The 27,812-nt window shown below is 44.0% G+C and overlaps 3 protein-coding genes across 5 annotated transcripts in view; 2 read left to right on the forward strand and 1 right to left on the reverse strand.

Annotated features, from left to right (window-relative positions):
* The window catches only part of ZFP3 (ZFP3 zinc finger protein), a 100,105-nt gene that overhangs the window by 66,391 nt on the left and 5,902 nt on the right, over positions 1–27,812 (reverse strand). The window contains exon 2 of one of the 3 annotated variants that reach the window (XM_069603205.1): positions 23,192–27,768. The exons of the other annotated variants lie outside the window; for them this stretch is intronic. Within the exon in view, the coding sequence (XP_069459306.1) occupies positions 26,237–27,760 (1,524 nt within the window). The 5' untranslated portion in view covers positions 27,761–27,768 and the 3' untranslated portion in view covers positions 23,192–26,236. Of the gene's footprint in view, positions 1–23,191; positions 27,769–27,812 lie in introns of those variants that run through there. 3 annotated transcript variants of the gene reach the window in all.
* ZNF594 (zinc finger protein 594) lies at positions 1,391–9,186 on the forward strand. The gene is given in 6 exon segments (XM_069542556.1): positions 1,391–1,499; positions 5,659–5,715; positions 5,718–5,929; positions 5,931–6,019; positions 6,021–6,715; positions 6,718–9,186. Coding segments are annotated over 6 exon segments (2,106 nt in total). The 3' UTR covers positions 7,662–9,186.
* On the forward strand, positions 14,648–19,350 carry ZNF232 (zinc finger protein 232). Its single transcript, XM_069542557.1, is given in 4 exon segments — positions 14,648–15,082; positions 15,346–15,471; positions 18,612–18,700; positions 18,702–19,350. Coding segments are annotated over 4 exon segments (1,284 nt in total). The 5' UTR covers positions 14,648–14,662.

Consider the following 27,812-nt stretch of genomic DNA (forward strand, 5'->3'; position numbering starts at 1 on the left):
TGCTCTAAAATGTTCATACTGTTGGAGCTCGGAGAAGGAGGGACTTGGGCTGGTCTCTTCTTTGTGAAGGTCTGTATATTTTTTTAGGTATAGCTGCAAAAGTCATTTTCTTTGGCTAGCCTCCCAGGATTGCTATCTCTCACTTTAAACTGTTCATCTTTTTTAGCTTGTTTAGTTAAACAAGGGTCTGTTTCACAAGCACTTACTACCTGGTTTCGTGTCTAAGTCTTCCAGGCCCGTAGGTAGGGACTCTTGTCTTATGTAGTAGTGAAGTTGCTCAGTGGTGTCTGACTCTTAGCGATCCCATGGACTGTAGCCTACCAGGCTCCTCCACCCATGGAATTTTCCAGGCAAGAGTACTGGAGTAGGTTGCCATTTCCTTCTCCAGGGGATCTTCCCGACCCAGGGATCAAAGCCAGGTCTCCCATATTGCAGGCAGATGCTTTACCGTCTGAGCCACCAGGGAAGCCCCTCTTGTCTTGTGTAGCATCATCTAATGCATGGATAAGAATTTAAAGGATTGAAATAATAATAATAAGGATTGAAATAGTAGAAGGTATTAACTAAGGTGAGCCGGAAACAGTGGAAGGTATTTGTGTAAGTCAGAGATAGTAAAAGTTTGGCCCCTGGGCCAGATTACTTTGTAGACACTTTTTTTTTCCTAGCCTCACCCTGCAGCTTGTGGGGATCTTGGTTCCTCAGGGACTGAACTCCAGCCATAGCAGTGGAAGCGCCAAGTCCTAAGCACTTGGCCATCAGGGAGTTCCCTTTAGACAAATATTCTTGACTCATGCTGTTTGTTTTTACTTGAACTAGTGGCCAATATTTTAAAATCAGAAAATTTCTTTCACATCCACTCACTCAAAAGTCTGGGTTTTTAGCATCTCTTGGAAAATCAGAAGATGTGGCCAAACAGGACCCACATGTCTGCAGGGTACAATTAGCAGGAATTGAGTAGCAGTTCCCTCCTTTAGACTCAGTATAAGATTTTCAGATACCCAGTCCCCACTAATCATTGTCTCCCAGACATTGAAGCAAAGTACCAGCTGTCATTTGCCACCTAGTTTATGTCACTCGTTCTGATGAACTGCTTGGCCTTTTGCCACATTTGATCTTGATGTAGATGAAGGAGAGTAGGAAGGAGCACAAGTAGGAGAGTCATGGACAAAGGGAAAGAATGGGAGGAAGCCTAGTATATGGGAATGTTAGGATTCGAGAGCATAGGTTTGCTCTTACGGAATCATAGAGCAGGGCTATTGCTGTGGGTTAAATTGTACTCCCCAAAAGGATATGTTGAGGTCTTAGCCCCTCATGCCTCAGAAGGTGACCTTATTTGGAAACAGGGTCATTGCAGATATAGCTGGGTAAGATGAGGTTATGCTGGAGTAGAATGGGCCCCTACTTCAATATGACCAGTGTCCTTATAAGAAGATGGCCAAATGAAGAGACAGAATGCCATGTGAAGATGGAGGCATACGCTGGAGTACTGCATCTGCAAAGTAAGGAACAAAAGGATTGCCTGCTATCACCAGAAGCTAGGAGAGAGACCTGGACCAGTTACCCCTAGGAGCCTTCAGGAAGAAGCCACCCAGGCAACACCTTCCTTTCAGACTTCTAACTTCCAGAACTGTAAGAGAATAAATTCCTGTTGTTTTAAGTCACCTGGTTCATGGGACTTTGTCATGGCAGCCCTAGGACATAATCCAGCTCTGTGAGTCAACAAGAAGCTATTATTTCTTTTAATGGGTGATAGAAGAAATCATGATAGATTTTTGCTCATTGGTCTTAGCCATGCCTTAGAAAATTATTTCATTTAACAGTGTTCTCAGCACTGATTGGAGCCAGAAAACATGTTTAGAGATTTTACAAGAATCCAAGCATGGAGTGAGAACATTTTGAGTTAAGATGGAGTTGGAGCAGTTTTCAGAATTAGGTAAAATATACAGACAGAAGGGATAGAGAAGTCCACAATGACTACACCAGTGCTTCTCAGACTGTAGCAAAGCTAAGGAATCACCTGCAGCGTGAACTGGGTGAGCACAGATTGCTGGGCCCCTCCCCAACAGACTGATCCAGTGGGTCTTGACAATGCTTCAGAATTTGCATTTTACCAAGCTCCTGGGTGAGGCTGATGTTGCTGCTGTATGGATCACATTTTTGGTCAACTACTGTGTTTCTGGCTTAGAAAAGTACAAGCCCCATTAAGGGCTTCTTCACCAGAGTATCCCAGGGCCTAGAACAGTGACTGGACACTGTAGGCTCACTGTTGCTGCTGCTAAGTCGCTTCAGTCATGTCCGACTCTGTGCGACCCCATAGACAGCAGCCCACCAGGCTCCCCCATCTGGGATTCTCCAGGCAAGAACACTGGAGTGGGTTGCCATTTCCTTCTCCAGTGAAAGTGAAAGTAAAGTCTCCAGTCGTGTCCGACTCTTCGCGACTCCATGGACTGCAGCCTACCAGGCTCCTCTGTCCATGGGATTTTCCAGGCAAGAGTACTTGATTGGGTTGCCACTGTAGGCACGTTAAATATTTATTCAATGAAAACTAGTCATTTGGACAGAAACAGCTGTAAGAAGGGGGAATACATTTAGAAGCAAAATGATGAGTTCATATTATGCATTTGATTCTTCTTGACTGTCAGTGAAACATTGGACTGGAGATGAATTGTGAATATAAGCTACTGTGTAAGTGAGGGGTTGGAGTTTTAGATTTATGATTCATTTTGGACAAAGGTGATCACTGAAGCCAGAGTTGATATGGTCATTGAGATACAGAATATAAAAGGGGAGGACTAGGAGCTGAGCCTTAGTAACACCAACATAACGGCTGGAAAAGCTAAAAGGGTAAAGACAATGGAAAAGTAGAGTGGGTAGAGTATCGTGCATTATGGAAGCCAATGGAGACAAGAATTTCAGGAATTATTTAGTCAAGGGGAAGGCGGTAGAGAGATAACCTACTATTCACTTATTCAATGATTTTTTAATTGAGCACCCACTGTGGTCCAGGTAGTGGTCCAACTGCACAAAATAAAGACCCCTCACCCCCATGGAGCTTACACTCTTAGGAGGCTTACACTGTAGTGATGTGTGGCTTTCTGTACATTGGGGTGGGTTTTTTGGTTTTTACTCTGCCGTGCAGCTGCTTACAGGATCTTAGTTCCTCAACCAGGTGACAGCTGTGAAAGTGCCAAATCCTAACCACTGGACTTGGAATTCCCGGGGTGGTTTTGTTTGTTTGTTTGTTTTTAATGTGTACAATAACACTTTGGAATAAGTGATATTTCTGTCTTACATTTGCAGAAATGATGGTTGGGGGAGATGAAGAAGCTGGGACTCTAACTTGGCTCTGCTGGCTTCTAAGCCCTGTTCTTTTCAGAACCCTGCAGGTCAGGAGGCAACAGTTAGAACTGGACATGGAACAACAGACTGGTTCCAAATAGGAAAAGGAGTACATCAAGGATGTATATTGTCACCCTGCTTATTTAACTTCTATGCAGAGTACATCATGAGAAACGCTGGACTGGAAGAAGCACAAGCTGGAATCAAGATTGCTGGGAGAAATATCAATAACCTCAGATATGCAGATGACCCCACCCTTATGGCAGAAAGTGAAGAGGAACTAAAAAGCCTCTTGATGAAAGTGAAAGAGGAGAGTGAAAAAGTTGGCTTAAAGCTCAACATTCAGAAAATGAAGATCATGGCATCCGGTCCCATCACTTCATGGGAAATAGATGGGGAAACAGTGGAAACAGTGTCAGACTTTATTTTGGGGGGCTCCAAAATCACTGCAGATGGTGACTGCAGCCATGAAATTAAAAGACACTTACTCCTTGGAAGAAAAGTTATGACCAACCTAGATAGCATATTGAAAAGCAGAGACATTATTTTGCCAACAAAGGTTCGTCTAGTCAAGGCTATGATTTTTCCAGTGGTCATGTATGGATGTGAGAGTTGGACTGTGAAGAAAGCTGAGCACCAAAGAATTGATGGTTTTGAACTGTGGTGTTGGAGAAGACTCTTGAGAGTCCCTTGGACTGCAAGGAGATCCAACAGTGTGGAAACACCTGGACCCGAACCCCTCCCCCAGTAGGCCTGGGTCCTAGGTCAAAAGGAAAGGCAAGAGCAGAGCCAAGGCCAGGAAGGCGCCAGTCATGTCTCCCACACTCCCGCAGCCTCCTCCTTCCTGGACAGTAATGCTCAAAGCTAGGAAAGTCTTGCCAAGGGCAGAGCAGCATCTTGGAGATCAGCCCTGGGATTTCTTTGGAAGGAATGATGCTAAAGCTGAAACTCCAGTACTTTGACCACCTCATGAGAAGAGTTGACTCATTGGAAAAGACTCTCATGCTGGGAGGGATTGGGGGCAGGAGGAGAAGGGGATGACAGACGATGAGATGGCTGGATAGCATCACCGACTCAATGGACATGAGTCTGAGTGAACTCTGGGAGTTGGTGATGGACAGGGAGGCCTAGCGTGCTGCGATTCATGGGGTGGCAAAGAGTCGGACACGACTGAGTGAACTGAACTGAAGCTGCCTGTAAGCTGTAATCACCAGGGTCACTTTTCTGCTTTGGATACTACTTATATACTGATAATTCCAAAATCTGTGTGTCCATTCTAGATTTTCCTCCTGGGTTCCTGACCTGCTGATCCATCAGCTTCTCAGAAGTTTCCTGTTGGATACCTCACAGGTAAGTCAAATATGACATGTCTGAAGTGAAATTCACCAGCTCCTCCCCCTCACCACCACTCTTTCACTCCCACTACCCAGTTTTTTTTTTTTTTTTTGTAACTTTAAACTTTTTATTTTATATTGGGGTATAGCTGATTAACAATGTTCTGGTAGTTTCATGTGAACAGCAAAAGGAGTGAGCCATATATATACATCTATCCATTCTCCCTCAAATCCCTCTTCAATCCATTCTGGCACATAACATTGAGCAGAGTTCCATGTGCTATACAATAGGTCTCTGTTGATTATTCATTTTAAATAAGCAATGTTAGTGCACCAGTTCTTAATTTATCATACCTTGACTCCATTTTTTTTTTTTCATACCTTGACTCCAAATCTACCCTTCTTTGCTTTGCTTATGTTACTAGATCTGAACCATCTCCTTTGCCAGCTGGTACAAGACTTATATTTTGTCAACAGAGGTTGCTGGAGGGAAATGCAAGGCCATAGGAAAAGGAAGGAACTTCTTTTGCTGGTGCTGGTGTGCTATTTATTTATTGGTGTGGTTGCCAGCAGATCAGCTAGGGTGAGTGGTACTCACCCTAGTGGTTGCTTCCTGTGAACCCATTCTGGCCTGGACACAGGGCCCAGCAGGTTCCTACCCCATCAAACAGGCCACTTCCAGCTCCAGACTGCCCACTTCCTCCAGTGAATTCCTCCACCACCCTGCAGGCCACTCCTACACACCAGCTCCAGCCTGCACCCCAGTAGGTTTCTTCTCCATCAATAGAGTGTGTGTTCCTGTGATAGCCACAATCCCTCTGAAAAATGTCTAAATCTCAGTGGGGAAGAGGGAAGAGCCAGCAGGGAAGAGTCTTCTTCTAAGTTCCTTGTTCTTCCCTCTACCTCCCTCTTAAGACTTTCTGCTGTAGGAAAGAGGTGAAATTTGTATTTTAGGAATTATAGAATGGCCTGCTTATCATTTCAGATTCTGAAACCAGGAGTAAGATAAAAGATTGGAAGTCAAAGATGGAAATTTCAGAGGAAACGATTCAGCAAGGACTGTATCAGAAAGACTCCAAAGACAGATCTCCCAGGAATGTGGGTTATTTGAAACCAATGATCCTGAGGACAGGTTATTGAGGTATTGGGTAAGCTCCTTAGATGATACAGTGAGACATCCCTTGTCCCAAGAGAGAGGTATCAAGGAAATGAATGTGATCCCCCAAAAAACGATTGCAGGAGAGAGAGGCCATGGACGTAAGGGAAGAGAAAAAAATCCTTTCTGCAGGAGAAAGATCCCACAGATATGAAGTCTGTGGTCAGAGCTTCAAACAAAAGTCAGAAATAACATCAGAAAATTGATAATGTAAAGAAAACCTATGAATGTAAGGAATGTGGAAAAACTTTCTGTTGAAGCTCAAACCTGATTATACATCAGAGAATTCATACAGGAAAGAAACCATATGTATGTAGTGAATGTGGAAAAGACTTTAATCAAAGTTCAAATCTTATTATACATCAGAGAATTCATACAGGAAAGAAACCTTATATGGGTCATGAATGTGGAAAAGACTTCAATCAGAGCTCCAACCTGGTTCAACATAAGAGAATTCATAATGGTGAGAATCCCTATGAATGTAAAGAGTGTGGGAAGGCCTTCAAGGGGAGCTTGAACCTTGTCCTGCATCAGAGAATTCACACTGGAGAGAAGCCATATGTATGCAATGAATGTGGGAAGGCCTTCAATCAAAGCTCAGATCTTATTATTCATCACAGAACTCACACTGGAGAGAAACCCTTTGAATGTTATGAATGTGGACAGACTTTCAGTCAAAGCTCACACCTGGTCACACATCAGGGAATTCATACTGGAGAGAAACCCTTTAAGTGCAGCAACTGTGAAAAGACCTTCAGGCAGTGCTCCTGCCTCACTGAACACCAGAGACTCCACAGTGGGGAGAGACCCCATGAATGTTGCAAATGTGGAAAATCCTTCAGTGGATGCACAGCCTTTCTGAAACAGCAGAGGCTACACACTGACAACTTGAATGTGAAAAAGCCTGTACTTCTGACCTGGATCTTATCCAACAACAGAGAATGCACAGAGAAGAAAAATCTTATGAATGTAATAAGTGTGGAAAATCTTTCCGGGGAAGTTCAGATCTAATTCGGCATTGGATAACTCACACTGGAGAGAAACCCTATAAATGCAGTGAATGTGGGAAAGCCTTTGGCCAGAGGTCACACCTTATGACACATTAGAAAATTCACACTGGAGAGAAACCCTATCAGTGCAATGAATGTGGGAAAGCCTTCTGGCAACGTTCGCTCCTCATCCAGCATCACAGAATCCACAGTGGCGAGAAACCTTGTGAATGTAAGGAATGCAGAAAAGCTTTCATCTGGCACACAGCTTTTCTCAAGCATCAGAGACTTCATACTGGAGAGAAACTTAAGGAAGTTGGGAAAACATTCAGCAAGGAAAAATTGCTTAGAGAAGAGCAGAGAATTCACCAAGAAGAGAAAGCTTATCAGTGCAGTCAGTGTGGTAGAACTTTTCGAGGCAGCTCAGATCTCACCCGACATCAGGTAACTCACTCAGGAGAGAAACCCTATGAATGTAAGGAATATGGGAAAACTTTCAATCAGAGCTCAGATCTTATGAAACATCACAGAATTCATGGTGGAGAAAAACCTTATGTGTGCAGTGAATGTGGGAAATCTTTTAGGGACAGCTCAGATCTCATTAAACACCACTGTGTTCACACTGGCGAGAAACCCTATGAATGCCCTGAGTGTGAGAAGGCCTTCTGCCAGAACTCACACCTTGTTAGTCACCAGAGAATTCACACTGGAGAGAAAGCCTTTGAATGTAGCCACTGTGGGAAGGCCTTCAGCAGGCACACAGCTTTTCTTAAACATCAGAAACTTCACACTGGAAAGGAGCTTGGGGAACACAAGAGAGTCCTTAAATATGACTTACTCTAATAGGAAACAGAAACCTAATGTAGAAAAAGCTTGATGGAGACCACGTCTTATTGCACAGTAAACGGTTTTTATTGCTGAAAACCATTTGAAAGTAGGAAAACATTCGAAGAGCCCTAATGGATGGAAAACATGTAAGTGTAATGTGGGCAAGCTCTTGGACATAATCACCTTTTCTCTGCTTCACATCTAAAACTGGCATATGATCCAGAGGATACAATTACTTGAGAATGTTTCAGGGGACTTCCATTGTTGTTAACATCATTAGAAATCACTTTGCCAACAACCCCCAAACTAACTTCTTCATGAAAGGAGCCATTTCAATCTTGACTACCTAGTCTAGTGACAAGTATAAATCTGCTTTAAGTACTTTAGGGTGATTAAATCTCTCTGGGATGAGTTCTTCCTGTTAGATATATATTTTATACATAGTCCCCTATTATCCCCTTATATGCTTATACATATGTGATAATACTAATTAGAATGAACCATTAATTGAGAGGAAACAAAAACTAATAGAAATGACTTGACAACAGGAAAGCTGAAAGCCAGGATACAAGAGCCAAGTGAAGTGTTCCCCAGAGAAAGAATGATAATGACTAGTAGTATCAGGAAATGAAAGAGCAAAGGAAAGGACAATGGGTGCTGGAAAGAGACTAGACTGAGTGCCAAGGCAGAGCATTTAGGTGACTTGAGCTGGTAGGAATTAAAGCAACAACTTTGGAAGGTGAAGTGATTAGAAGAGAGTGGTTTTGTCTTGAACCAGAGCTTTGTAATTATGTGAGAATTGGAAACTCTAAGCAGAACTCTGAAAGAGATTAGTCACCTTTAATCTGATAACTTATATTGGTAATCAGACCCTGCCTATCTGTGCAGTCAAACACAATTGTCAAATATTTCTTGTACCATGAACTACTCTGGTAGATTGTATATGAATTTACACGTATCAGCAGACAAGAAAGTTACCGAATGGGACACTGTAAGGAGAGAATTTCAACCTATATCTTTCCTCAGTGGGAATAGCTTGTGAGATGCACAGAGGGGATCAGTGGTTCTCAACCGGGGTGATTTTAGCTTCCCAGGGGGCATTTGGCAATGTCCCAGAGACATTTTGGTTGTCACAACTGGGAAGAAAATATTGGCATCTAAAAAGCAGTAATGTTGCTAAATATCTTACAATACATAGCTCACTCTATCCCCAAAAAAGAATTATCTGACCCTAAGTGTCAACAGTGCCCTGGTTGAGAAGCCCTGTCCTTGGATATTTATAACACCAGTCACCAGGGGCCATTTAAGGAAGCATTTCAGTGTGATATGGGTAGTGGCAGTGCATCCCAATGGGAACCCAGAGTCTGACAGAAAACTAGTTTGATGAACTATTTCAGGAGAAGCAGTTTGGTGTAATGGAGGGGACACAGATGCGGGTTTGAATCCCAGTAGGACATGTTGGCCTCAGGACCTGGAACAAATTATGTAACCCTTCTGATCCTTATTTTCCTCATTAATAAAATGGTGATAAAATAATCTACCTCCTGGTGTAATTGTGAGCTTTAAATGAGAAAACTGAAATCTACTGTTGACCCACAGAAGGGCATCTTGAGCTTTAACCATTTTAAAACAGAAGATGAAGTATTTACAAGCAAAATAAAAGATGTGTAAGAATACAGTGCTGTGTTGTGGCTGGTGTAAAGAAGATGACCCCTTGAAGTTAAAAGCACTGGGGGATAGGGCTCCTCCATAAGGGCATCCTGAACAGTAGTGGGATGTCTTAAAGTGGAGAAGCCCATCCACACCATCCCTGAAAGCTGGCTACAGGGGAATCCCCTGTAAGTCCAGTGGTTAAGACTCGGTTCTTTCACTGCCTTGGGCTCAGGTTCAATCCCTGATCCCCACAAACCACATGGTGTAGCCAAAAACTCTCTTCCTCACGCCATTGAGGTCCTTCTCCCAACACACTATCAAATCTACCAAACACACTAGTGACATTGGTCACTAAATCTACTCTTTATTTGGCTTCTTTTCTTCAACTCATTTCCTCACTGAAGCAGGATGGGTTTGAATGTAGCAGTTGAGAATGTTGAAAATAGAGCCCTTAATATGTTGATGTCCCTTGGCTGCAGCTACAGTACAAGTCATTTCTCATTTCAGTTTCTGAATCTCTGATGAAATAAAGATTTGGAAGAACTTTCTTCCTATGTCTGAAGTTGAGAAGATTAGAAGACCTAAAATTCTGGTCAGCCATGCACATGAGCTAAGCCTATTGTGAAGAAGACCTTAAACAACTGGGGACAAATTTGGAAGGACTGGTTTGTCTGTCTCTGGAGTTTTGTTAGAATCTTGGGTATAATGATTTCTCCTGATTACCTCTGAAGGGTATCCATGCACTTTTTGGATGTGTGATCAAGGAGACTGTACCCACCTCCCCCCGACCCCCAATGTGCTTTCTTCCCTTTTAGCATAAAGAATCTCTGGATCAAATCTGGCAGCACCTTGAGATCCTGAGGGTGAAAGTGAACAAGGCTTCTCTCAGCCTTGGTGTTCCATTACTGTTCTAGTTGTCTTGGAACTGTTCACCTTTTTAATCCATCGTGTACACCACTACTTGATTTTCTTCAAATACTGCTTTTATCATCTCACACACAAATGCAAACTCACATTCAAAAAGGAGCCAGTGGCTGCCCGTTTTACTAAAGTGAAAGTTTTTGGCTTGGCATTTAATATGCTCTCTCATACTGACTTGTCTCTCACTTCATGAAAGCTTCCAGTTTGAGGCCTGGTCTAATTACTGTCCCTAAACAGCTAACAGCTAATGCATTGTCCTAACTCTTATCTCAGGTTGTCTTGACCCCCTGCAGCTTTCAGAGTCCCTATCACTTAAAATAACTTTTTTCTTTAAACATGGACATGTCTGACAGGTTCTGATGAACACACACTCAATTCTTTAAGGAAAAATGCCTTAGCACTTTTCCCCCCACATTGTTTATTGCAAGCAAAATTCAAGCACTGAAGCATGGCTTGTTTGAATGAACAAACCAAAGTCCTTTGTTTCTCCGGCCTCAGAGCTTACAAGAAGCCAGTATTACACTGTAAATCTTTTATGTATGTTCTCTTGTTTTCTTTACACTTCCTACACTTTAGCTTTTTGAAAGCAGGGAGCAATGTTTTTGTATTCTCTCACCTGTAGCCCAGACCTAGTTTTACATAAATAATTTTTTTTCAATAAATGTTTGAATGAACATGCATGTTTATAATTTTCTAGTTTTGTGTTGGTTGTTGAAAACTATAGTCATCATAAGAGCATAGTATGTGTAATTTCCTTTCTTTTCTTTCCACTCTAGATATAGCCATAAACTAGTCAGTATAGAAAAAACTCAGGTTAAATTATATTTTGCTTAGTCAAAGTATCTGTTTTGAATTGGTGACTGGTTTCTAGTTAAGTGTTTTGGGGGAGGGGAAGGTGGCAGGTTTGGCCACACCTCACTGGGCTTGTGGAATCTTAGTACCCCCACCAGGGATGGCACTCGGTCCAGGCGGTGAAAGCACCAGAGTCCTAACCATTGGACCACCAAAGAATTCCTCCTAGTTAAGTATTTTAGTGATTCCCATTTGAAATATTGTTTGCCAGAAAATGGTACTTCATGTTATATCTAAAAGTAATTGCTCTCTAGCATTTTCCTGAGATCTTGTACCCCCAGAATTGGGTTGTTTTATACACATCTAGCTGGTGCACACAATTTTGGTAATTTATATTTTGCTAAAAGATCATTTCATCTAGATTTTTCAATATCCTACCCTAAAGCTGAGTGAAACGGTCTCTAATTATTTTCATCTCTTCTTATTCTGTTGTTATGTTTTATTTCTCATTCCAATTCTTAATTTTTCTTGTTCTTAATCAAGCTCTAAACAAGTTTATCTATTTTGCTGCTCTTTTCAAGGAAATTAACATTTGAATTTATCCCTTCTACTATTTTTAAATTTGTTTTTTATCTTTACTGATTCACTCTTCTTTGCTTCTTTAGGTTTATTTCACTATGCTTTTAAAGTTTCTTAAGGTTAGTTTTAAATTGTTTTATATCTGTTGTCATTAACAGGGGATGTATTTGTTGTTACTCTTCAGTTGCTCAGTTGTGTCCAACTCTTTGCAACCCTATGGGCTGCAGCAAGCCAGGCTTCCCTATCCTTCACTATCTCCCAGAGCTTGCTCAAACTCATGTCCATTGAGTCGGTTATGCCATCCAACCATCTCGTCCTCTGTCATCCCCTTCTGCTTCCAGCCTTCAATCTTTCCCAGTGTCAGAGTCTTTTCTAGTGAGTCAGCTCTTCGCATCAGGTGGCCAAAGTACTGGAGCTTCAGCATCAGTTCTTCAATGAATATTCAGGACTGATTTCCTTTAGGATTGACTGGTTTGATCTCCTTGCTGTCCAAGGGACTGTCAAGAGTCTTCTCCAACACCACAGTTCAAAAGCATCAGTTCTTCGTAGCTCAGCTTTCTTTATGGTCCAACTCTCATATCCATACATGACCACTGGATAAACCATAGCTTTGACTAGACAGACCTTTGTTGGCAAAGTGATGTCTCTGCTTTTTAATACTCTGTCTAGGTTGGTCATAGCTTTTCTTACAAGGAACAAGTGTCTTTTAATTTCATGGCTGCAGTCACCATCTACAGTGATTTTATGGTGTACATTTTCAAGTATGGCTGTTGCTAAGTCCCATAGATTTTACCATGAAGTGTTCTCTTTATTGCCTTATAGGTGCTTTGCAATTTTGCTTTTGATTTCCTTTTTTGATCCAGTTGGATTCTTTTCTTTCTCGGATTCATACTAGTTTGCTCATTCTGTTTTTTGTCATGTTAATTTGGATGCTCTACTGTTCTTTTCCATTATCATAATGGTTACCTTTCCTTCCCGAGAACTTGTAATCAGACACGTTTGTTATTATTGGGAAAGCAGATAGCAGTAATTTCCTCTATCAACAAGGTCTTTTCCCCCACCCCAATTAATTACATCCTTAGATTTCATATTTTTTCTCACCAGGAATTGTTTTTATTTACTGATGGACATGCATAGACCTTTTCAAACTGTTCACTGGGTGACAAACCTAGACAGCATATTAAATAGTGGAGACATCACTTTGCCGACAAAGGTCTGTATAGTCAAAGCTATGGTTTTTCCAGTGGTCATGTATGGATGTGAGAGCTGGACCACAAAGAAGGCTGAGTGCCGAAGAACTGATGCTTTTGAACTGTGGTATTGGAGAAGGCTCTTGAGAGTCCCTTGGACAGCAAGATCAAACCAGTCAATCCTAAAAGAAATCAACCCTGAATATTCACTGAGGGACTGATGCTGAAGCTGAAGCTCCAATACTTTGGCCACCTGATGCAAAGAGCCAACTCATTGGAAAAGACCCTGGTGCTAGGAAAGATTGAAGGCAAAAGGAGAAGAGGGTGACAGAGGATGAGATAGATGGATGGCATCATCGACTCATCAGTGGACATGAGTTTGAGCAAACTCTGGGAGATAGTGAAGGACAGGGAAGCCTGTCGTGCTGCAGTCCATGGGATAGCAAAAAGTCGGACAGGACTGAGCAACTGAATAACAACAACACTTCTTCTTAAGAGTAACTTCTTTCTCCGGCTGTGACCCTCTAATCAGGTCTGGGAAGATGTAAGTGGAAAACAGAAGGTAGAGGAAGAAAGGCTGCAAAGAGGCCACGCACAGGGTAGAACTTCCCGGCCATTTCTATCAGCTTGGGCAGGACCCTGGATGCACAACTGAACAGAGAAGCAAGGCACGCCAATCTTTAGGTAAAAAGTTCGGCCCACACGTGCCCCACCCACTCCAGGACTGCAATTCCCAGAGCCCTCCGCAACACCTGCCTTCCCTGGTTAGCTGGAAGCCTGAGCTGCGCAAAAGTAGCTAGGTGTAAGCTCTGAGTCCTCTTAAGGTGAAGCTTAGCGGCAGCCCTCAGCGTGTCGCCCGCTGGCCCGCTCTGCTGTAGCCGGAGCAGGAAGGCGGTTTCTGCAGTGAACACAACCCGCGGGCAGCCCTTTGAGGAGCCGAGGACAGATTGCGCGCCTTTGCACGGAAAGGGGTCCAGATCCCCACGGTTCGTGGAGGGCGGGGGCTGGCCCGGTGCCCCTCTTCTCTGGAGATTCCAGGGCTTAAAGTGAAGGATGGGGAATTATAACTGGCCAGGCTATCCGGCGGACCTCGTACCCAGTGCCGTGTGCAGGAATTCAACTGGGAACTGGCCGCCAGGGCATCACCCTGAGACACAGGCTTCCGCGCTCGTCTTCTGCGCCTCCCTCGTCCGTAGCCAGTGGCCCCTGTTTGTGTGCCTTTAATGGCCTCTGGGTGAGTTCCACTGCTTTCGCTTTAGATTTTCCTGAAGCTGGACACCTTACCGAGACCAAGTCTTGCCCAATAGCTGCCCCTTAACAGGACCCTGCTACAGATCCCGGGCGTTTGAATAAGATTGCCTTAGAGGAAATTTAAACTGTTCTTTTGTTGTGGCCACTACTGAAATTTTAGGAAGAGTAAAGGAGCCATCTGGCAGGAGGCTCCACTCCAACACCTCTGAGAGTCAATAACTGAAAATAGGCTAGTCACCTTGCTCTGAAAGTTGCTCAGCTCCGAGCTCTGGAAACTTGGCTTTTGCTTCAAACTTGTTTCTTCCCGTGAGATTCCAGAACACTCCCCTCTCCCCAACCCCCTGTGTTTTCTCCTACTATAGCCTTTATCAAGTTGTAACATGTAGTGTAAAAAACACTTTATGTATGTGTCTACTAGGCTTTCTCAAAGGCAGTGACACTGGAATAGGAATCTGAGGAGGGATGGAGAAGGAAAGATTAAAGGATATAGTACAGGGTTTGGCTCTTGGTAGATACTGAGTGTGTATTTAATGAACGGAAAAAAAAAAAAAGAAGTTCTGCTTACATGACAGCGTGCCCCTGAAAGACTCTGGTTGGTATGGGTCTTCTCCAGAGCCAGTTCAAGCTAGGATGTCTGTATCACTAACAGCAGCTAAAACTCTGGCCCCTCTAGGTACACAGGATCAAGAAAAGGTTATGATGATGGAGCCAAAGGAATAGGAACAGACTTGGGAATGTGAGAACAGACTACATGGGAACCACTCTCCTAGTCAAGAGATCTTCCGCCAGCGCTTCAGGCAGCTCTGTTACCAAGAGACTCCTGGTCCCCGGGAGGCCCTGAGGCAACTAAGGGCCCTCTGCTGTGAGAGGCTGAGGTCTGAGAGTCACAGCAAGGAGCAGATCCTAGAGGTACTGGTACTGGAACAATTCCTGATCATCCTGCCCAAGGAGTTCCAATCCTGGGTGCGGGGACATCACCCTAAGAGTGGAGAGAAGGCTGTGACTGTGCTGGAGGATTTAGAGAAAGGACTCAATGAACCAGGGCCCCAGGTGGAAAGGGGAACATACAATCTGTTGTGGAAACCAGATCAATAACCTTCCAGTCTGAAAGAGGGGCAGTAGTATGGGGAGTTGCCAAGTTCAAAACTGTTTGGGGCCAAGTAGAACATTGAGTGTACGTCTGCCTTTACTGCCTTCAAGCCCTGAATGAGACTCTAGCTCCTCTTCCTGCCCCTGTGCTGTGAGGAGGCTCTACAGTGTCTCCTTGAAGGCTTTGGTCCCACAGAAACCAAGTGGTACCTGATCACCCCCAGGTCCCAGGCCTTGCGTGTGGACCTGCATGGGAAGAGCGAAGGGAGAAGGCAGCTCTGGGAGCAGCCCAGGAGAAACCAAGCTTCCAGCTGCAGCCTGTGGAGCCCTGGCCCTTCCCAGAGTGTTGAGTAGCAGGATTCTGTGGGGAGGGAGGGAAGGAGGAGGGAGTATAAAGGTCACAGAGCAGGAGCTCAGAAGCTGTCATCATCCTGGCCTTACTGTTCTTATCACTTAGGTGAGAGATGCATCACCCACAAAATTAGGAATAATGATAACCTACCTTATGTAGTAGCTCTAAGGATTAAATTTTTAGCATCAGTTCAGTTCAGTCACTCAGTCACGTCCGACTCTTTGCGACCCCATGAATTGCAGCACACCAGGCCTCCCTGTCCATCACCATCTCCCGGAGTTCACTCAGACTCACGTCCATCGAGTCCGTGATGCCATCCAGCCATCTCATCCTCTGTCGTCCCCTTTTCCTCCTGCCCCCAATCCCTCCCAGCATCAGAGTCTTTTCCAATGAGTCAACTCTTCGCATGAGGTGGCCAAAGTACTGGAGCTTCAGCTTTAGCATCATTCCTTCCAAAGAAATCCCAGGGTTGATCTCCTTCAGAATGGACTGGTTGGATCTCCTTGCAGTCCAAGGGACTCTCAAGAGTCTTCTCCAACACCACAGTTCAAGAGCATCAATTTTTCGGCACTCAGCCTTCTTCACAGTCCAACTCTCACATCCATACATGACCACTGGGAAAACTATAGCCTTGACTAGACGGACCTTAGTCAGCAAAGTAATGTCTGTGCTTTTGAGTATGCTATCTAGGTTGGTCATAACTTTTCTTCCAAGGAGTAAGCGTCTTTTAATTTCATGGCTGCAGTCACCATCTACAGTGATTTTGGAGCCCAAAAAAATAAAGTCTGACACTGTTTCCACTGTTTCCCCATCTATTTCCCATGAAGTGATGGGACCGGATGCCATGATCTTCATTTTCTGAATGTTGAGCTTTAAGCCAGCTTTTCCACTCTCCTCTTTCACTTTCATCAAGAGGCTTTTTAGTTCCTCTTCACTTTCTGCCATAAGGGTGGGGTCATCTGCATATCTGAGGTTATTGATATTTCTCCCAGCAATCTTGACTCCAGCTTGTGTTTCTTCCAGTCCAGCGTTTCTCATGATGTACTCTGCATAGAAGTTAAATAAGCAGGGTGACAATATACATCCTTGACATACTCCTTTTCCTATTTGGAACGAGTCTGTTGTTCCATGTCTAGTTCTAACTGTTGCTTCTTGACCTGCATACAGATTTCTCAAGAGGCAGGTCAGGTGGTCTGGTATTCCCATCTCTCTCAGAATTTTCCACAGTTGATTGTGATCCACACAGTCAAAGGCTTTGGCATAGTCAATAAAGCAGAAATAGATGTTTTTCTGGAACTCTCTTGCTTTTCCCATGATCCAGCGGATGTTGGCAATTTGATTTCTGGTTCCTCTGCCTTTTCTAAAACCAGCTTGAACATCAGGAAGTTCACGGTTCACACATTGCTGAATTTCTAGCATATCTGGCTATAAAACCTCACCAGCATCTCTTGGTTTAGCGAGCCCTCAGTGTGTGCATGCTCAGTCATGCCCGACTCTTTGTGACCCTATGGACTGCAGCCCACCAGGCTCCTCTGTCCATGGGATTTTCCAAGCAAGAATACTGGAGTGGGTTGCCATCTCCTTTTCTAGAGGTCTTCCCAACCCAAGGATCAAACCTGCATCTCCCATGTCTCCAGCACTGCAGGTGGATTCTTTACCACTGAGCCACTGGGGAAACCCCGAGAGCCCTGAAGCAGGACCAGAAAATACTTCATTCACTTTTGGCCTCACAATTTTCACTGCCCTGAGCTACAGGCCAGCTTGGAAATCTTTTCTCTTTGAACTTTTTCATGACTTCCAAAACACACTTTGTAATCTGTAAGGCATTCCATGTGAGACACAGTCTGTCATTACCTTTCTCTACCACCTACTCCCCATCTAAAAGCCGCATGTGAAATTCTCTTTTGTCTACACTTCTGCCCTTCAGATTTACCACAACAACTTCCTCCTCAGCTTTCATCCATCCCCATAAAGATCCTCTCCTCTCAGTCTATAGCCATAGACCCTAGACTGAGAGCCTCAGGACCATGCACTGTCCTTGCAGAGCACTGTATAACCTCATAAATCATTGGAACATGACATGAATATGTTGCTAATTAAGAAAATTCTATTTAACACTTGGTTTTACACCATAACTCCACCACCACAAGAGAGAAGCACCTGAAAATTCAAATTCTTATTAGCAACAAAACAGGAAAAACAAAAAACAGAGATTAATCTTAGTGTCTATTCCAAAAGTATGTTTTTACTTCCCACCACTTCCTTTCCTTTCTTGCAGAGTTTTCCTTGTTTCCTTTACCTCTGTTTCATATGTCTCTCTTCAGAGCTAACTATTGTTTGATTTTTTTTCCCTAGTAAGCATGTTTCATATTTCTTTAACCACAAGCATTTAACCTGGAAAAAAATATGTATTTTTAAAGTTTGGCATTACCTTATAGCCATTGCTGTTTGTCCTTTCTAGATTATAGAAAGCATTACGGACAATTAAAACCACAGTGTTACAGACCTTTTAAAGATGAAAAGGCAAAGCATTTGTCTCTTCTTTTTTTAAAGAGCAGGTCAAAGGGAAAGGCCAAGAGCATCAAGCAGGCAGTCATCCCTTCAGTAAAGAGCCAGCTGGTTGGGGACCCTTTTCTGTGACTACAGATTGGAGGAGCAAGGGTTGACTGGAAAGAGATGAAGATCACAAAGTCAGAGGGGCAGGGTCTTTGTGCCTTTAGGAACATCCTTTTCCATCACCTTGTGATTCTCATTTTTCCTTTTCTATACAACATCAGTTAACCACTCCCCAGTTTCTTGAAAATATTAACTTTTCTCATATTTTTAAAGAGCAACTAAATCCTAAAAAAAGGATCCTGCCTTAAAATTTATTTTATTTTTCAAATAACACTTTTGCAGTGCTCCATAAATTTAAAAATTAGGGGGAAAAAACAGATAAGGAGGAGGGATGAGGAAAAAAGGAGAAGCTTCCCGTACACAGTCCCATTACCAAAACCAAGAGATGACCCCATATTTAAGTGACTGTCCTTCTGAATTCTGTCACGTGTATACTGAATATTTTTCAAGCTTTTATTTTCATGCCAGAAATCCTAATCTGAGTGTCATTTCTCTGTACACTCAAAACAGGTATATCTGCAGTTTCCATCAAACGTTGCAGAAGATGATGCAGAGACCAAGGACAAAGGGTAGTTGCCACAACCACCCATTACTGAAGTGGAATCACAGGTGCTCAGAGAAAACCACCAGCACCGCTACCTTTGAAGCTACCTCTGAAGGTGAGGGTCCTTTAGAGCAGCAGCAGAGAAATCTTAAAAGGGAGAGACTGAGGGAGTCCCCCACTCAGGGGAAAAGCTTCAAACAGATGACTGTAACCCATAAGACAACTCCCACAGGGAAGAAAGACCATAAATGCAGTGAATGTGGTAAAGCCTTCATTTATAACTCACACCTTATCATCCACCAGAGAATTCATTCTGGAGAGAAAATCTATAAGTACAGTGACTGTGGGAAAATGTTCAACCAGAGTTCAAACCTCATTCAGCATCAAAGAATTCATACAGGAGAGAAACCCTACAAGTGCTATGCCTGTGCGAAGTCCTTCAGGCGGAGTGCTCATCTTGTTCAGCATCAGAGGATTCATTCAGGGGAGAAGCCCTACAAGTGTAATGAATGTGGGAAAGCCTTCAGCCAAAGCTCCTATCTAAGTCAGTGTCTGAGAATCCACAGCGGAGAGAAACCTTTCATCTGTAAAGAATGTGGGAAAGCCTACAGATGGAGTTCCAAGCTTATCAGACACCAAAGAGTTCATGCCAGAGAAGAGCCTTCCCTGTGGACTGAGGGTGAGAAAGTCTTCAGGCAGAGTTGTACTTTTGTCTAATCAGTTTTAGGACTAGATTCCATAAAAGTTATAAGCTCTTTAAGATTTTTCCTGTGTCTTTCTTGATTTAGGAAAAACTGTATCTAGTCCTACTACCTGCAGGTCATCACTTCATACCCTCTATTTGAGATGACTACAACTAGCATACCTTTGGCTTTGAGTAACAGCCAACATGCCAGCTTCATCAGAGTTATGGGTCTGGCACAGAGCTGCTGTGCAGGTAATGGCCATCCTATATTAGTATTCTTATGAATGGGTCTTTGGTCCTGGCCCTTCCTCAGCCCCACAGTAATCTGCCTGTTGGGACAGGGTCCCATCTACAACTGTCCAAGCATGAAACAGAAACCACACTTGTTATCTGAGCAGGGAAAGTTTAATATAAAGAAGTATTAACTAGTCAAGGGGAATGATCTATTAAAGGAGATAAAGAGATCTTAAGAATATAGGACCAGCAGCATGGGGAACAGCTATTACCTCTAGGGAGAGCCACACTCAAATAGCCCAGGACTCTGGACTGGTGTGGCTGCTCTAGTGGTGCATGAGAGCTGGTCTATAGAGGCATGCAACAGCCAGTTTGCACCTTTTCACCAGCCTGCACTGAAGTTGGTGATGGTGGGAGTTCACTGTGGAAGTCAGAGCTTTAGAAAAAAAAAAAAGTTAAATATTGACCAACATGACACTGGCTTGTAAAGTTCATCAAGGTGATACAAGCCAGGGCAGGAAGCCACTGGTTGAGGTACCTGCAAACTCACCAGAGGATGGGTGCCACATGGTAAGGACAAGAAGGGAAAACTACCAGGACCAGAAGCCCCTCCTCTTTGCTTTGTCCCTCGAGTGCCCTTTAGTGGCAAAGGCCTTCCTGATTCTCTGATACAAGTTTTTATTTCTTTCTCACATAAATGTCCAGACATGAGCTGGTGGTCAGCAAGCAGCCCACAGGCCAAATCCAGCTCGTGACCAGTTTTTTTTATAGCCCACAGGCTAAGAATCACTTTTATATTTTTATTTTTTTTTATTTTTTATTTTTTTTTTTAGAGGTTTGCTAGAATCACTTTTATATTTTTAAATGTAAAAAGCAAGGGGGAAAAAAGAAGTGTGGCTCACAAAGCCTGTAATGTTTACTTCTGGTGCCTTTACAGGAAAAGTTTGCCAAGCCCTGGTCTAAGGGACAACTGAGTTTAGTTTCACCAGATACTCTAAGGACCCACCTTGCTTCTCCATCCCCTAGACTAGCATGGGTTTGCCTGCATGGTTGATGCTGGATCATTTCTGTACCCACATTCCAGCTCCTAGGAAGAGTGAAGTAACAGTCTCAAGGACAGGCAGTTTCCTTTTCACCAGGTGTTACAGAAGGTGCCCCAACTGAATCTTGGTGAAGATTCAGTTACACTGCCACATCCACCTACCGCTGGAAAACACCTCCAGCTAGGTGACAGTCTGACCAATTAAAACGCAAGGGGAAGGACAGAACTAGTTTAGAAAGACAATGAACAGTGCTCTACCCCATAGAACATCTCCCCACTTCTGCAACCTGGTGCTGCAGGTTGACTGGGGAAGGAGTGTCCTGGTCCCAGAAATGGCAGAGTAGGATCAGGGAAGCAGAGGATGACTCCCACTTGGGAGACAAGGGAGTGGAATGTGGATTACAGTCCTCCTATGACCAAAGTTTCAGCTCGTTCCCACCACAGCCCAGCTCAGAGAATGCCGATGTACCCAGCAGATCAGGGTTAAAGAAAAGTTTGTGTCCTTTCTTGATGACTTTTTCGGTAATCTTCAGAAGCTGACCCAGACCTTTGCTCACTCCAATGTATAACCACATTTCTCAGCAAAAGGCATCAAATGATCAAGTCTGCAGGCCCCCTGCCCTCATCCCTTCCACATCTGTCTTCTTAGTCCCTCCAGCAGCCTCAGAGGACAGTGCTTTCTTCTTTCTGAAGCCAAACCTGCCTTCTGTACCTTGAGTCTGTCCTTCCCCACTGCCACTAAGTTAAATTTTAGTAGTTAGTTATTAGATAATTATCTTAATAGGCCTGGTTGTAAGTCGGAAGGCACCTGGGGGACGGCAAGTGAACATCCGGGAACAGCCTAAGAAATCCCACCTTGAAATATGAAATATCCTCACGAACGACCTGAGAACGACACCGGCCCAGGTCCCGGGTGGTGGGCGCCCCTGGACTCGACTTGGGGGTCAGCGTAGTACAGCGGCCGACGCTCACTTCGGGCCCTCAGACCTCTCGCCCCACTACTGCTGCTGCTGCTAAGTCGCTTCAGTCGTGTCCAACTCTATGCGACCCCATAGACAGCAGCCCACCAGGCTCCCCCTTCCCTGAGATTCTCCAGGCAAGAACAATGGAGTGGGTTGCCATTTCCTTCTCCAATGCATGAAAGTGAAAAGTGAAAGTGAAGTCGCTCAGTCGTGTCCGACCCTCAGCGACCCCATGGGCTGCAGCCTTCCAGGCTCCTCCGTCCAAGGGATTTTCCAGGCAAGAGGGCTGGAGTGGGGTGCCATTGCCTTCTCCGCTCGCCCCACTGGTCACCAGCAAAAAGGCAGCTCGGGCCTCGGCCAATCAGCGCGGCGTGCCGCCCGCCCTGCCCGCCAGGTAGCGCACTGAGGAGAGTCGCCCGCTTTCCGAGTGCCGCCCCAGCTGCAGGGCTCGCGCCCTGACTCGACGCAGCTCGTTCCTCTTGGTCCCGGAGGCAGTGGCGGCCGAGTGCCTTCGGCGACTTCTTAAAGGTTTGGCGGTGCCGGCAAAGTTGGGTCCACCGATAAAATCACTGCCTGCAAAGCGTGGTACAAATAAGTAGAACATCAGCGTTCTCGTCGGCGGCACAGCAGGAGAGATGAGAGTCGCTGCCGAGTCCCCGTGAGAAGCCTGGAGCTGAAGACAGGAACGTGGCAGGGTCGGCCAGGGGCTGGGGAAGGATGAGCTCGCGTCCTGGCTGGCCTCGTCGGCCGCCCCTCCCCAGCTCTCAGGGAGCCGCTCCCCAGCTCTCAGGTAGGAGGCGGGCTTCCTACTCCATGGGAGAACCGAAGCATTCTCTCCTACTTCCACTCCGCGGCGCTGTCCGCTGCTGCAGAGTTCAGGTCTCCACCAGCCTCGTGGCACGCAGCCCCCGCGCAGCACACAGGTCCAGTCGCGTCGTAGGCGCTCAGCCTGAGCCTGATGAATGTCCAAGGACCCACGTTATTGAAGCTCCGCCCTCAGGTTATCACCAGAATCGCACCCCACTTCCCACTGGATTTTTACTGAGGCTCCAACTCCCATCCATTTTCAGGGGTTCACCCAAAGGCACAGTCTTGGCATAGCTTCATCTCCAAAGTGGAGGGAATGTGATGAGGGAGAGGTTATTGCGGATCACTTGGTAGTTTGTTATAAGAAAACGTTTGATTTCAAAACGTGTAAGGGACTACAGGGGTTCAAAGATGGGTTTCAGATGGTCCATGAATTCCCTGAATTTGCATGCACATTTTTCTAGGCGGAATTCTCTGGAGTTTCAAAGATCCCAAACCCAACAACCCAAGGAAGGTGTCTTAGACCAGGAAACACCAGCCCAGAAATCTCAGTAACATTTAAAAATAAAAAGAACCATTCAGATGATGGGGGAGGGGTTGTTTTTATTTTTTCACCCGCTCAGCTTGTGGGATCTTAGTTCCCCCACCAGGTATTGAACCGTGCCCTCAGGCAGTGAAAGCATGGAGTCCTAACCACTGGACTACCACGGAATTCCAATCCAGAATATCTTACATTGTTGTTAATCGTGAAAAACTATATCTATCTATAGACCATAATGATACAATGTATGTTGGAATACACATTAGAAAGGCATCAAATCAACAGAATTGTAAAGAAATACTTTATTTACACAAAGTGTTAGAATACCAATAAAACTGTTTAGTTAGGGAAGGGTGAAAATATACATGGACATAGCTGCAAACATCCTGAAGGGTATTTCTGGGTATTTTAGTAGGTCTTTGAGATTGTGAGGCCTGGTATTTTTAATGGGTCTAACATTAAGAAAACTTCAGTCTTTTTTTTTTTTCCTTGACAGAATTCTACTTGCACTAGATTATGACTACCAGTCGTAATTACATTATGATCAGATTTGGCTCCCAAGTAAATTGAGGGGGGAGGGGGAAACAAGGAAAAGAGAGGAGTCTTTCTGAGCTAGCTGGATGAGAGGTGGTAAAGACAGGAAGTGAGGTTACAGGAAGTGTGTATATAAGAAGCTGGAAATAATTTCATTCACCAGAATTTCTCTTGGGAAAACATTAATATATGTTGGCAGATTCTTCTTAGAATGAGATAGGAGAACTTCCTCCCTTAACATTAGGATCGAGCGCAACAAAAATTGGTTACAAAACTGCATCTAATGTTCCAACAGTATATTTAACTGAAGGGCTTTTTTTTTCTATTTGCTAAGCAGTGGGTTTAAGAAGATAATGGAGCTGGAGGTGGGCGTTGCTCATTATCTGGCAAGAAAAAAGAAGCTTAAGTGATAAACCTGAGAGGGAAGAACATAGAGAAAAATTTTCAGTGGCAGTTTGTCCAAGGGAACTCTGAGAACAAAATGTCTTAACAGGATATGAACCTCCTTCTCCACTTTTTACGCACCAAAATCTTCAGTAAAGCCAGTATTACTCATGGGTATGTTTGTATGAAGGGATCCTTTGTGGGGAGCGTAAAGAGGTGCTGAGTTCTATATTAAGGGCTGGCAAGGGGTGTATGTGCCAATAAAATGTTCAAACACAGGAATCAGAAGTTAAGGGAATGGGTGACATCCAGGTTTCATGTGAGAAAGATACGTTTGGGAATAATTCAATTTGAGCTTGAACAATGAAAAAAGGAATGAAAGCACACTGCACTTGTAATCACCCACGGAAAGAGGTAAGTTAAAGAACTGCTAAAGTCTATTAGAGAAAGAGTTATCTGGAAGGATGTGGAAACTGTAATCAATCATCTTATTTTTACAGCCCTTTTCTCAAGCCAAGGACATGAGCCTGGGGGGACACATATTGGGACACAAGAATAAACCCATTTGATGGGTTTGGGCTGTGACCAATTATGTTTCCAAGGACATGATTTAAATCAGCTATATTCAAATTCATGTAGTAATGGGAAACGTACAAAGGATTTTGAATAAGGCAGTAATGTATCCACCTAACCAGAGTATAGCACAGTGCTTTGGAGCACAGCTCAGGGCTAGAGTCTTGGCTCTAGCACTACTAGCTGTGTGAGCATGAGCTTGATCATGTGATCAAGTTACCTGACATCTCCCCTGCCCCTCACCTTTCAAATTGGGCTAGAGTACCCAGATCACTAATGGTTATACAACTCTATAAACTAAAGCACATTCAATTGAACACTTAGAACAGGAGAATTTTATGGTATGTAAATTATACCACAATAAAGCTGTTTGTTTGTCTGTTTTTAAAAAGAGAGGACCCACATCACAGAGAGGCTGTAAAAATAAAAATGTAAACTGTCTGGCATTGTTCCGACACATAGTAAAAATTCAATAAATACTAGTGATTAGTATTAGTGTAATAAAGAGATTAAAGAATAAAACACTGAGGATACATAAAGTTAAATTTTTTAAAAAGAGTTGAGGAATTACTGGGTTGGTTGAAACTTGAGATCACTTAGTTCAACTCCCCTTATTTTACAGATGAGGAAACTAGGGATCAGCAGGTCAAGTGCTTTGTTCAAGGTCCAGTTCTTAGACCAAACCCCAAGCCTGCTGGATTCTCATTAGTGCAATTCCCACTACCTCAGAAAGATTGCCTCAGAAACACTGACACACGAAAAACTGAAGATGTTTCCGTGGAGGAAAAAGAAACACATAGGAGAACACAGAACACATGTAGAGGTGTTGAAGACAGTTCCAAGGTCAAGGGCAAACTAAGAAGAGGCTATCACATTCTGGTCCATGAACCAAGGACCCCCAACAGTGGTCATGAGAGCTTAAGTGCTTTGGCAAGGCAGGAGCCCTGGTCAGTCAGGTGAACCTGTTCATCACTGTGGCCTGGTGCCTACTGACAATGAAGCTGCACAGTCCTCTCTGAGCTACTTCCTGACTTGTCAGCAGCAGCAGCAGGAACTGGGGCCAAAAGTGAACACAGCAGAGTTCTTGGGAGCAGTCAGTCTGAATGGCTGTGAAAGAGCTGCTTCTATTCATGTTGAGTGGCCTAGCCTCACCTGTTTATCCCCTGGCCTTGCTAATCAGCCCCTCTGGATTCTGAGGGCCTTCACTTATGATCCTATAAATTGCCTGTCAGTTTCCTCCATCAGGGCACCTCTTCAAATCACTGAGGAAGTCCTAGATGGGAGATGACCCAAGTTCCCCGCTTCTTCATTAATACTACCATCTTCTAAGGAAACTTGATAGAGAGTTTGGAACATTTTGAAGCTAATAAAGCTTACTAAATCCCAACGCTAAACAGTGGAAAAGACAGAGAGGTATGTCTCCTAGGCCATGACTTTAACATTTCAGGGGTTAATATTCAAGGGGTCAACTCTGCCATTCCTAGGAGGTGGTGGAATCACATTCCTCCACTTTTCCTGAATAGTAACAATCTGGGCTAGATGGCTGGTGCAGACCCTTAATATTATGTGATCCACAAGATGGGAAGGAGGAAGAGGAGGAAAAAGGAAAGAGGAGAATTAAGGCCTGAAACAGCTTTTATGATTTAACTCAGTACAGTGAAACTTCTCAATGAACAGTTCATAAAAGTGCCTCATCTTTTTTTGTCCAGCTGCTTAAATAAAAATCAGTACAAGGACAGGGAAGTTCTGCCCATTCATCTGATCTGAGAACTCGAGGTGCAGATTAAGAACACTAAGCCTGACTTCAGCTTTTCCCTCAGAAGGCTTTCCTGTTTCGCAGATCATTCCATACAGTGGACACTTTGATGTCGGAGGAGGTGAGAGCTCCGACTGAAGGTCTTCTGGCATTCTTGGCACTCGTAAGGCTTCTCTCCAGTGTGAATTCTCTGATGTATGATAAGCTGGGAATGCTGGCTGAATGTCTTCTCACATTCATTACATTCATAAGGTTTCTCTCCAATGTGGATTTTCTGGTGGAGAAGCAGCTCAGAGTTGTCCCAAAATGTTCTGGCGCATTCATTACACTGATGAGGTTTCTCTCCAGTATGAATTCTCTGGTGGACAATAAGGTGAGAGGTCCGTCTAAAAGCCTTCCCACACTCAAAGCACTCATAGGGTTTCTCTCCAGTGTGAATTCTCTCGTGTCTAAGAAGTTCCGAGTTCCCCCTAAAGGCCTTCCCACATTCCTTACAAACATAGGGCTTCTCACCAGTATGAATTCTAATATGTCTGATTATCTCTGAGTTCTGGCCGAAAGTTTTCCCACATTCATTACATTCATACGGTTTGTCTCCTGTGTGAATTCTTTGATGTCGGATGAGCTCGGAACTCTGCCCAAAGCCTTTCCCACACTCGTTACATAGATAGGGTTTTTCTCCAGTATGAATTTTCTGGTGTCTAATAAGGCCTGAGCTATGCTTGAAGGCTTTGCCACACTCATTGCATTCATGGTATCTTTCTTCAGTATGAATTCTCTGATGCTGAATAAGCTGTGAGCTAACCCTAAAGGTCTTCCCACATTCATTACATTCATATGGTTTCTCCCCAGTGTGGATTCTCTGATGTAGGATAAGGGCTGAATTCTGACTGAAGGCTTTACCACACTCTTCACATTTATAAGGTCTCTCTCCAGTGTGAATTCTATGATGGTGGATGAGATGTGAACTCTGAATGAAGGCCTTTCCACATTCATTACAGGCAAAGGGCTTTTCTCCAGCATGAATTCTCAGGTGCCTTCGAAGGCTTGAGTTAGTTCCAAATGTTTTTCCACATTCTTTGCATTCGAAGGGTTTCTCTCCACTATGAACTCTCATATGCTGAATAAGATGTGAGTTCTGATTAAAGGCTTTCCCGCATTCTTTGCATGTATGAGGCTTTTCTCCCACAGAACTTCTGTGTGTTTTGTTAGGTCCTAAATTCTCTATGAAGTTCTGGCCAGAAGTAGCAACTGTGCTAACTGCCTCTACTGTGGTGTCTCCCTGACGTGTGAGCAGGTTTGAGCTGAGTCTGCAGACTCGCTCACTCTCATCCTTCTCCTGATCTTTCTCACTGGAGGGTGATTTCTTAAAGATAATCAACTCTGATGCAAAGTCTCTCTCCTCAGATGACTCCTGCCCCAGAATCTTTTCTGTGGACTCTCCGGAATGCCCCTCCAATATGTCTTCTTCACACACTGCTCCAAACTCACGACCCCGGCACGCCACCTTTGTAAGTTTTTCTTCCATTTTTTCTAAAAATGCCCCATGTGGCTGAGATTCTTCAGAAATTTCTTCCTTGGGAATTACCTCCTTGTTCTCAGTTCCCATCTCACAATCTGAAATGAGAGAAGTAAGTCTGTGAAGTGGCTGTATCACAGCT

The sequence above is a fragment of the Ovis canadensis genome, chromosome 11 (assembly GCF_042477335.2).
Source record: "Ovis canadensis isolate MfBH-ARS-UI-01 breed Bighorn chromosome 11, ARS-UI_OviCan_v2, whole genome shotgun sequence".
NCBI classification, from domain to species: domain Eukaryota; kingdom Metazoa; phylum Chordata; class Mammalia; order Artiodactyla; family Bovidae; genus Ovis; species Ovis canadensis.